The 12,330-nt window shown below is 36.7% G+C and overlaps 1 protein-coding gene across 1 annotated transcript; it reads right to left on the minus strand.

Moving 5' to 3' along the window:
- Positions 1-3,758: 3,758 nt before the first annotated feature.
- On the minus strand, positions 3,759-10,878 carry LOC132122765 (hepatic and glial cell adhesion molecule-like). The gene is made up of 7 exons (XM_059533148.1): positions 10,645-10,878; positions 7,073-7,411; positions 6,718-6,999; positions 5,160-5,253; positions 4,788-4,855; positions 4,571-4,641; positions 3,759-4,488 (listed from the first exon to the last, which is right to left on the minus strand). Exons 1-7 carry the CDS (start codon positions 10,730-10,732, stop codon positions 4,165-4,167), a joined length of 1,266 nt encoding a protein of 421 aa, XP_059389131.1. The 5' UTR covers positions 10,733-10,878; the 3' UTR covers positions 3,759-4,164.
- Positions 10,879-12,330: the final 1,452 nt, after the last annotated feature.

A 12,330-nucleotide genomic window follows, 5' to 3' on the forward strand; every position in this document is an offset into this window, starting at 1 on the left:
GCCAATGAAGTTCATGTCTAACTTTCAACTTCACCAAAGGTGGCTTAACAATGGACCTGCACAAAAGCATACATTTAAAAGCTTATGTAACTAGGTGAGAAAGAAATCAGAAATACATATGCTTGCTGCTAACCATGGGACAAAAGAGAGGAGTCCAGTCATATTTCAATGGATCGAAGGGGAAGACATTATCCTGATAAAAAAAGGTTTATGGTTGTTCAGTTTATGGTTGTGTGTCCGGGCCAGATTTGGCTAAGAAAATGGAAAACTCCTCCATTAGGGTCCTTTCATCTTTTCACTTTGTAGCATCATTAATGTGTCACTCACTCACTCTCTGTGTCTGAAGCTTGAAAGTCTTCTTGAAGGATAAAATCCACACAAAATATGCTGAACGGCTGATAAAAAAAAAAGTTAAGCTTTTTACCTCCAAAGACCAGCTGCCTAATGATGAAGTCAGTCCAGCACACATCATTTCACAATATTCTTTACTCAGTATAGAAAAGGTTAAAGAGTGAATGGATTTATTTATATATATATATATATATATATATATATATATATATATATATATATATATATATATATATATACTACTGCAATTAGAAACAGACATTCTGATTTGGGGTTTTCTGGGAAGGAAGGCTGGATATTTATACACTTGTTGTGCTAGTTAAGATGGTTAGCTGAACGAGATGCACCTGTGCCAAATTGGATGATCGTGCTCCTCCCGAACTTTGTTAATAAAACCCCATTTGTTGGCGGTAGTAGAATTTAATTCAGATAACCGCATTATTAACATCATCTTCAGCTTGCTATCTCAAAACATCACTGCTGCACCCTACTCATCCTCATGAACTTGAAAACAATGTGAATGATCTATTTATGGACTAAGAGCTATATATTTTCTGTTTCGTTTTGTTTTTTAAGACATATATATTGTGAAAAGAAAGTCTTTATTATGCCTGACATCTGATTGGTTGACTGATCACACACCTAATGTCAGACAGTGTGACTACTATTGTTGTCTAGACATGCTCATCAGATTAATACATTACAATACAGTACAATGCATTACAAACTCGCATAGATTGTTTCCAAAATATCACACATGCATTCAACATTGAATGACTTTTAACACCACTGTTCCGTCCTATAAAGCAAATAGGCTTTATATTATATTTGACATTATTATATTTTAAGTTTACAAAAAATGTGAACAATGTCTATATAAATGAAAGCAAGAGCCAATGATATAATGCCCTAATGCTTATCAAATGCACATCATGTTTGGTGTCAGCAAAATAAAACATATAACATGTAACCATTTTTATATACACTTATAAGGTAATGTGCAACATCTGTCTTGACCAATAAATATAGGCTGTAATATTTTAGTTATACTTTTATAGCCTTTCACTCCCGTAAAAACAATAAAGAAAAAAAGTACAAATAACTAAAAAAAAAACTTAATTGCTAATCTAATTGTTTTCTAAATATAGATCTTAGCCTGCTACTTACATGAAAACTATAGGCCTACCAATCTGAATTCACAAGTTCGCCTGTCCATCTAATACTGGACAGCGGTTAAGTTGCACAACACATTGGTCTTGCTGTCTGACTCTCATCAGACTTCATGTTCTCGTGTTGTGACTGACAGGACTAAATGAACAAGCTTTACTCATGTAGAACGCCATTTATCTGATGGTGGCAACGTTTAACTAAATATTTAGATTAAATATTAAGATTTATAATATATAATGTAGTTTCTTTTAACATGCTCTATTAAGTAGCCTATTTGGCTAACAAACCCTTCGGATAAAACCTTCTATAATGAGGGGGGATTGTTATCATGCGCGTAATTTGCACGGGGGTTACGGGGGTCATGACCCCCCCAAAAATCAGATCCAGCTAATATAACCCCCCCAATATCATCACATCATTCAGATTAAAATAGATATGAAATATTCAGAATGAATACTTTTGTTCATTTTCTTTATTAATTTCATTTGCAAGCAAGAAAGATAGTATCATATTTTAAATAATCTGTAATGTACCCCCCGCCCACCGCACCGATTTGGTATTACCAAAGTCTCTGGTATTACCCAACCCGCTTTCTGTACCAAGTTTGTTCACTATTTTGCACAGTCGATGGGATGAATGGTTGGAGAAAGCTGACGGAAAGATGAAAAGGACACTGAAAGGCAGCCAGACAACGATTTTTCATTGTTTGTCGACACCAGCCAAAAAAAAAAGAAAAAAAAAAAAAAAAAAAAAAAAAAACCTGACCAAACGGAGGTACCCTTAAGTTAGCTGTTAAGTTAGCTCAGCGTTTCTCAAAGTGTGGGGAATAGAAACATGACAAACAGGTTTTGTGCCCATCTTTTTAATTCCTTTATTTATTGACCATACACTCAAAACAAAGACACATTTAAATGTAAGCCTTGACGTTACTTAACCTCTTCACACGTAAGTTTAAAAGTATTTCAAGGCTACCGTTGTTGATCGTAGTATCGCTTTATGGTTCCCATGGAGACGCGCCATTCATTGCTTGTCACACCGTAGCCACAATAGTGCTGAATGACTGATGATCTGCTTTTATTTCCTTTTTTATTCAAAATTTCACAAATGTGTTAGCTATAGCAGGATATATCTGATATTCCGATTGTCAAATATGTGCAAGTGGATGTGTTTTGTTGTTCAAACACCTTTATAACGATCGCATTACTTGAGCTGTATGCGCAACGTATTTTAGGTACAAGGGCGTAACTTTGGGTCTACCATTGGGGGGGTTAAACTCGCGGCATATTTATTTATTTATTAATTTGTTGTATTATTTTCTTGTGTAAAAGGTAACATGCTAATTTGCATAATTTAATTATGCAATCCCCCCCAAAACGGGTGACTGTATTGGAGCAAACAGCAGTTACAATTCAGTGACATTGGTTCTACACAGTCCCTGGCACCCTCTGGCTTTACCTCATAGGACACTGGCAAACGAACATCTAGCCAGCCAACTCCAGTCAACAAAACAAATCATCAGCTAACTCAGTGTTTCTCAAACTTTTCTGCCATTCCCCACTTCAGAGGTAGGAAAGGGTTTCGAGCCCCACCTGTCCCCAATCACCCCAACAAAATGTTAATAAACTAGGCTTTAAGTTTAACTGTTAAAATGTATTTTATTAACATCACATTTTAAAAACTTAACATCAAATAACAGCATTAAAAATTTTCAAATAAAGAAAATGAAAGTGCAATTATATTATCACTTTGCATGAAATAATATGCATTTAGCCTCTGATAACATCAATACAAGTGTGGACTAACATTAACCTAGTTGTGCTTTGATTCATTTTGACACTTTGCAAAATCCATGCAAAAAGAACAACAAAAAAACAAACAAAAATAAAAATAATCTCAAATTGAACCAGAGGTGGTAAATTCCTAATAATGTACGTATTTTTTTAGGTATTTTAATAAGATAGATACCTGTTATAATTTATTTACTCTGTAAATTTAGCTAAAGTGACTTATTAAAACATAATTCAACATGTTTCTATTGTTCTACAGAAAAAGGGAAGGAGAGAGAAACTGAAGAGCTGTTACCACTGTTTGGCTATCTGTAGTCCCGCTTTGAGATGGCGCAGATGTTTTATTGATTGATAGTGATGTGGGAGCCTCTGGTGGTGAAAAGTTGTAAGTTATCAATTGTGTACATAGACGCTTGTGTCAGAAAACAAATATTCAGAAAACAAGTCATATTATTTGAGCAAAAATAATAAAATCATTTTAATACTGACGTAAAGTAACACTATTACAGTATATCCTAACAGATCCCAACAATGCTCAATATAGATAAAATTAACAGTATCAAATTGACTAAATCTGATTTAAAAAAAAAAAAATGTTAGTATTCAATAACAATTCAAACGTATTGTACATCCATGTACTCCTGGTAAATTAGATTCTTACTTCTCAATTATGAGTTTTGGTCTTGTACACCATTTATTCACCTATAGCTTTTGGAAAGCATGAAACACTCAACTCATACTCATACTATTTCCATAAGATAACAATTATAAAATGGCTAATTAAAATTACAATACCCACATACATAGTCTCATAATCTGACATTATCCTGGACATTTTACATCCAAACTGTCTTGATTATCGCGGGAGGCTGTGGTGGTGCTGCATATTGTTTTCTGGTTCAATCAGAAGTTGTTCTGCATGTGGAGGTGAGGGGCTTAGTCTTGAAGGGCGGGGTTTGCGTGTTAAACTGCCCACGTGTGGTGGACAGGAGAGGGGTGGAATGAGAGTTGGATGAGGGGTTGATGGAGGAGAGGGGACGGGGGTAAGGGGGTATCTCCTTCCTGAATGCATATAAGCATCTGAAGAGTGTGCAGAAGGTGGAGCCATGCTTGGATAACAAGATGGGCTGAGGGGATCAATAGGGTTGATATAATCACAGGAAGACTCATCTGTTCCCTCCTGGAAATAATAATACTACAATAATAAAAAAAATAATAATAACAATATAATGTGAATAATATTAATAATAATCATTTCTAACCTTTTCTTTGAGGACATATAGTCCACCTGGGTTCCGACGGTTCTGGTAATTTCTAGCAAGCACAACATCAACTAAAATATCAAGTAAAATTAGAAATTTTTGCATTGGGAACGAACTATATAAATGAGTGTCCTTCTTTAAAATGTTTTTGGTTTAAGAGAAGACAGAAATTTGTCTTGAGTGATTCTACAAGGATGAATAACATGATTTGCGTTACCCTCATGATTGCCGTTGCTCTGCTCCGTTACATTTTGTCTGCTCTGTCCGGCAAGCTCTTGCCTTTTTCTATAGATAGAAAAATGATATATTTTTGGTTAGCAACATACCTGACTGTGATTGAAATATCAAATGCAGTGTCATAATTGTTTAATGTACAAACAGAAGCCTAAATGTGTAAAAGATGAGATTCTCTCCAGTTTAATCTGTTGGTTTGGTCTTTGTTTTTCACATGATATGTGGAACTTTGACCTCCTAACATTTGAAGCACAAAGACTTTTCTTACAAGAACAGTGCAAACTTGTGACATTTATTGTGGCTTGTTTTAGACCTATCTATCAAAGAGAATGGATAAGGACAATAGAGCTGGTACTTTTTGGAGGGTTTCCAACAGGCGCACACAGTCACCAAGGTGATGAGTAAGAAAATGCCTCCCATGGAGAGGATGATATAGAGAGAACTCCGTCCTGCAGAATTTAAAAGAAGAATACAGGGTGACATAGTACATCATTCCTCTCCACAAAACAAACTGCTCTAAAAGACCAAACTCAGTAGACAAGGTCTAAATTAAGGAGACCTTAAATGGAAGATTGACTGCACAGGTTGCCAGGAATATAAGTGCAGGAATGAATAGGGCAGCTCAGGGCTCTTTTTAAAAGGTAGACTGTGCAGAAGGAATGCAGGACCCTGCTGGGCTCAGTGTTCTGACAGAAATGTGTGCAAGTGAAGAAGTAGATGGATGAGAGGATCAGATGAACTCCAGTGGAGCAAAACACTTGTTCATTAACATCTCCTTCATCTGCCATTTTCATAAACACTCCAACCACCCAAGTGAACATTTTTGTATTCTTTACTCACACATTTTTTAAAAGAATCTTCAGCTCTATTTCATGGTGACTGTAACTGTCAGTCTTCAAATATACAATCAAAGAGGCCAGTGTGACTTCTGTTGTATTTATTTATATGTTTTCATTTGAATTTTAGTTTTAGCAATTTTTTTGTTTGTTTGTTTGTTTGTTGTTTGTTATGAAGATTTAATACATTTTATATTTATTTATATTTTTAGTTAAAATTTCTGATTTTAGTTTTAGCAATTTTAGTATTTCAGTGTATTTTTTATTCATATTTAAGTTTGTTGCAAGGCAACATTTATAAGATTAGGTTTTTAGTTATACTTTATTTTATTTCAGCTTTATTCATTTCTAATAATTTTAATTAACAACAACAACAACGCTACTTTGGAAAGAAGACTTGGAATAGTGTACAATTGATATGGACACTTTTACTGTGTTGTTTTTAATGAACTATTGTTTGATGCAAAATAGCTACATAAAATATTTCCTTGATGTTGCACAGAAATTTCTGAAACAACATGAAGATGATTAAATAATGATAATTTACTTTCACTTTTGGGGTGTGAATATTCCTGGAAAAACTTAAAGCCTGGGATATATGTTCTTGAAGTATAATTTGTATTCAAAATGCAAAATACAATATTCACATTCTTTTATACTATTCTACACTCAAATGCCTCTATGTAGTTATGTTATTTTTTAAATATACTGTCAGAAAAAAAGGTAGAAGAGCTAAAAGTGGGGCAGTACCCTTTCACAAGGCACTAAATATGCCCATATAGGGGTAAACATTGTATCAATGCTTTCCTGTCGCTCAAACAGTACATGGCTTTAGCAATGCCAAGGTCATGGGTTTGATTCCTGGGATAAGCAATAACTGAACAAAAGAAAAGTGTACAGTTAATGCAATGTAAGTTACTATGGATAAACATGCATGAATGTAAATCTGAATGTAATCTTATGGTTATTTTTGATTTCCAATTTTTTGTGTTCTTATCTATTATGAAAGCAATATATGATGTAACATTTCAGGTCATAGTTGACTGATGAAGGTGACAGTGGAGTCTCAACACCTACTGTAAACAGTGAGTTTGACAGGCAGGCTCTTCATACTGCTGATGGGGTTCTCCACCCTACAGCAGTAGACGTCGTCATCTGACATCACAACACGGGAGATGGTCAGGACCTTCTGGTTATGTGACAGGAGCAGATGTGAGTCATTGGTTAAAGATTTCCCACCCTTCAGCCAGCTATAGGTAGGTTTGGTGCCACTGTCGTGAGTGCAGTTGAGTATAAACAGCTCAGTCAGCTCTAGGACGGATGAGGCTGCAATGTGGATAAAGGGCCTGGACACTGGAACTGTGATAGAACCAGATAACATGGATAAGGAAAGTTGATTATGACATATGACAAATGTCTTTGTCTGTCTTACCATCCACGGTAAGGTTGACGTATCGCTCCCCAGTGAAGGTATCATCAGTGATGGATATCTCCACCTCATAGGCGCCCTCGTCTGACAGCTGCAGGTGATGCAGGAGCAGGGAGCCATTCTCATACAGGAGGATTCGGCCGCGGTACTCAGGTCTTAGGTTCCCAATTATGTCTGTACCAATGGACTGGACCACAGTGACAGCTTTGTCTCGCTTCAGCTGCCACTTAATAACGGGCTGGTCGGAGCTGGTGCTGGTGTAGGACACAGAGAGAAGGGCTGAGCCTCCTAGTGTACCTCGCACAAGAGAAGACGGACAGCTGATGTTCACCCCATGTACACCTAAATACATACAGAAAATAGTTTCACAAAAGTGGCTCTCCAGCAGCTGGGGCTTGTTATCACACAAAGTCAATATGTGTTAAATGAGCCTGAGCACCAAGGAAAAAAAACCCCAAAACAATATTCAGTAATTTTTTTTTCAATTCAAGTTTATTTGTATAGCTTTTCATGATACTGTACAAGTCAATATTCACTAAGTGGAGTAAAAAGTGTGACATCTTGCCCCAGTTTACCCTACATCCTGCCAAAATACATTGAATGTACTGTAAGTGGCTTTGGATAAACATTTCTGACATTGAATACGTATATATTATGTTATGAATACAACCCGAATTCCGGAAAAGTTGGGACGTTTTTTAAATTTTAATAAAATGAAAACTAAAAGACTTTCAAATCACATGAGCCAATATTTTATACACAATAGAACATAGATAACATAGCAAATGTTTAAACTGAGAAAGTTTACAATTTTATGCACAAAATGAGCTCATTTCAATTTTGATTTTTGCTACAGGTCTCAAAATAGTTGGGACGGGGCATGTTTACCATGGTGTAGCATCTCCTTTTCTTTTCAAAACAGTTTGAAGACGTCCGGGCATTGAGGCTATGAGTTGCTGGAGTTTTGCTGTTGGAATTTGGTCCCATTCTTGCCTTATATAGATTTCCAGCTGCTGAAGAGTTCGTGGTCGTCTTTGACGTATTTTTCGTTTAATGATGCGCCAAATGTTCTCTATAGGTGAAAGATCTGGACTGCAGGCAGGCCAGGTTAGCACCCGGACTCTTCTACGACGAAGCCATGCTGTTGTTTTAGCTGCAGTATGTGGTTTTGCATTGTCCTGCTGAAATAAACAAGGCCTTCCCTGAAATAGACGTTGTTTGGAGGGAAGCATATGTTGCTCTAAAACCTTTATATACCTTTCAGCATTCACAGAGCCTTCCAAAACATGCAAGCTGCCCATACCGTATGCACTTATGCACCCCCATACCATCAGAGATGCTGGCTTTTGAACTGAACGCTGATAACATGCTGGAAGGTCTCCCTCCTCTTTAGCCCGGAGGACACGGCATCCGTGATTTCCAACAAGAATGTCAAATTTGGACTCGTCTGACCATAAAACACTATTCCACTTTGAAATAGTCCATTTTAAATGAGCCTTGGCCCACAGGACACGACGGCGCTTCTGGACCATGTTCACATATGGCTTCCTTTTTGCATGATAGAGCTTTAGTTGGCATCTGCTGATGGCACGGCGGATTGTGTTTACCGACAGTGGTTTCTGAAAGTATTCCTGGGCCCATTTAGTAATGTCATTGACACAATCATGCCGATGAGTGATGCAGTGTCGTCTGAGAGCCCGAAGACCACGGGCATCCAATAAAGGTCCCCGGCCTTGTCCCTTACGCACAGAGATTTCTCCAGTTTCTCTGAATCTTTTGATGATGTTATGCACTGTAGATGATGAGATTTGCAAAGCCTTTGCAATTTGACGTTGAGGAACATTGTTTTCCACAATTTTTTTACGCAGTCTTTCACAGATTGGAGAGCCTCTGCCCATCTTTACTTCTGAGAGACTCTGCTTCTCTAAGACAAAGCTTTTATAGCTAATCATGTTACAGACCTGATATCAATTAACTTAATTAATCACTAGATGTTCTCCCAGCTGAATCTTTTCAAAACTGCTTGCTTTTTTAGCCATTTGTTGCCCCCATGTCAACTTTTTTGAGACCTGTAGCAGGCATTAAATTTTAAATGAGCTAATTAAGTGGATAAAAGTGTAAATTTCTCAGTTTAAACATTTGCTACGTTATCTATGTTCTATTGTGAATAAAATATTGGCTCATGTGATTTGAAATTCCTTTAGTTTTCATTTTTTTTAAATTTAAAAAACGTCCCAACTTTTCCGGAATTCGGGTTGTACAAAATCAAAGTAAAAAGCACTTTTCCAACTAAATTCAAAGTGTTATTTTTAAGGAAATTCAGTCTGCAATTAAGATATTTAAAACATCAAATAATAACTCTTAGAAATAAAATGTAAAATTAAATAAAGCATCATCAGCTTACCTCAATATTATCTTTTTATTAGATGGATGGATGGGTGGTTGGATGGATGATAGATATAATTATAGTAAAAAGTGAGACCCTTGACTGTAAGACACTGGTGTTTCATTATCTAACATACATTATTAAATATTATAATCTATTATAAATAAATTAAAAAGATAGATAGATAGATAGATAGATAGATAGATAGATAGATAGATAGATAGATAGATAGATAGATAGATAGATAGATAGATAGATTCATTTCACATTTCACAAGACACATTGCCTGAACTCTCCAGCGAGACACCTGCTGGTAAACAGCTTTCTGTTTACTGCTCCTGAGTGAACCAGCATGTCCTTGTCCTCTTTGCCAGGGCAGTGCGAGTCAGTGTGGCATGGCTCAATCGCTGTGGCAACAATTCTCACTCTTGAGGTCTTGCCAGGATGAGCTAACAAAGGTCTGGATTGTAGGCTCGCTCTCCTCCAATCAGGGGAAGCTGTGCAAGAGACATGCTCTTTTGTGGATGTGGGATGTAGACAGTGGGGCCCAGTGATTCCGCTAATCAGAGGTCTCTGAGGAAGACTAGGCTTTAGTTAGGACATGTCCTTGGCACATCTATACCTGATTTTAAGATAATGCGACGTCATCAAGCTCATTCCAGCTCACTCATGTCATAGTGATTGTTCTGAAAATATTTGAGATTTTTTTGCACAAATCCGGCCTTTAAAATAAATCAAATGCAAGGATGGAAATGAAAGACAGCATGAATGGTTTTTTGTTCTTTCTTTCTTTTTTGTCCAAATTGCAAAAAAAAAACTGGTCTGTGGTGTGATTATATTTATATATATAAATATTTAAAAAGTCAATTTTTCAATGTGCGTTTTTTTAAGGTTTGTGTCATATAATCATTTCATTTGCCTTTTAACTTCCTTATTATTTCATTCATATTAAAAAGTATTTCTAATAAAACAAAACACATTTAAAAGCATTTCAAAAGTACAGTTTCATCAAGTGCCCTAATTAATTCACTTGACTGATCGCTCCATTTGTGTTATGTGTCATCCAGCCACCCACAAACAAAACTCACACTGAAAAGTGAAACTGACAACAGCGTATACTTTTTCTTCCTCTTCTTTAGAAAGTTTTCCTCTCAACATTCACTGTAGAAAAGTCATGATGTTGTCTTACCTGCCATAGAAAAGATGAAAAGCCATAGGAGAAGAAACGGTGAAGGAACGGCTGTCTCTTTGCATGATGCCTCCCTCTCTGCCTTCATCTTGGAAGCAGCGCTGGGTTTCTCTCCCACACAATCAGCATGATTTGTCCACTCAAGGCACGTCGTTGAGAATGCAGAGTGCTTCCTGCCAGACGGGACACTGGCTGCTCTGAACCCCAGCCTGAACAACAGCTCTGTGTGCAATCTCGTATGTGTGAGTGCTTCGCTCGCTTTATAGGGTTCCCCACAGTGATTATTTTCAGGGGCCCTTTGTGTGTGTGCATTTGTGCATGTGTGTGCTTGTCTCTGCAGTAAGGGTACTAGGATGAGTGTGTGATGGTTTGAGACATGTGTTTTTATTGTTATTGCTGTTACATGACAGATCTGAGCAGTCACGTATGACAAGAGTATATTTGTGTGACATAACACACCCACAGTGCTGTTCAAAAGCAAGACTGAGTGACACATTTTGTCAAAATTAGAGTGAAATTGGGGCTCTTGGACCAGAGGTTAATAAATGGGGATCTAGGGGAACCCCAGGTCGATAAAAGGAGGTGCTAGGAGGACAGCTACTATAAAACTACTCAAGCACAACTGCTTTTTCTACTACACCACCCATAAACCAGGCCATCCCACATGAACACATTGTAATCCCCATATATTTTTGCCCCACCAGGCCATAATGGATGAAAAGAGGACCTACTACAGGTTGCTAAAGCATCAGTATTCATCGAAAAAAATGACCTTTGTGCATAAGGGCTGGATGGCTTTGTTTCAGACAAGTCTTACTGGAGCACTTCACAATGGATATACTGTAGATGGCCAGCTTCAAATTTATTTTTTAATAATAAATAGAATATACATTTTATTGAAACAATAAAATATTATAATATTATAATGCAATATTCATTTTTTAAACCATGAATTAATTTATTATTATTACAAATATATCTGAACAACAAGTCATTTTATTCAAATATATTTATTTATTTTAGTTGGTTTAAGTTAGTTTGAAGTTTGAAGTTTGAGCTGGTTATTTCCTTTGCTGAAAATGAAATAAATGTGGCAGGAACTGTGGCCTAGCCATCACATGTCTGTCTAGAAGTTGATTTCATTGTCCTGCAGCGGTCAGCTGATGCTGTGGTCATCTAACTGGGCATTTTCTCACACCCCCACAGACAGAAGCAAATACTCATTTTGAGCATAGAAGAAAACATTATTTTTGTCAGGAGAATATAAATGTAGCTGATAAAAACATCACAGTAATCCACAAGTAATCCACAAGACTCAGTCCATCAGTTAATGTCTTGTAAAGGAAAAATCTGTGCTTCTACAAAAAAAATCCATCAAGTGATGCAAGGCTACATTTCTCCAAATCTTTTCTGATGAATAAACAAACTGATCTATATCTTGGATGGCCTGAGGGTGAGTACATTTTCAGAACATTTTCATTTCAAGTCAAGTCACTTTTACCGTCACATCACCACAGCACATGTACCTTGGTGAGTGAAATTCTTGGGAACGTGCTCCAGAAATTGCAGAAACAATTTACATATAACCATAAAGACTTCAACAAATGACAATGTGCAATATGCACATACATATAATCAGTACACACAGTGTACCATTAGACATACTTATAGTTAGCACTACAGTAC

The sequence above is a fragment of the Carassius carassius genome, chromosome 41 (assembly GCF_963082965.1).
Source record: "Carassius carassius chromosome 41, fCarCar2.1, whole genome shotgun sequence".
Lineage (NCBI taxonomy): Eukaryota > Metazoa > Chordata > Actinopteri > Cypriniformes > Cyprinidae > Carassius > Carassius carassius.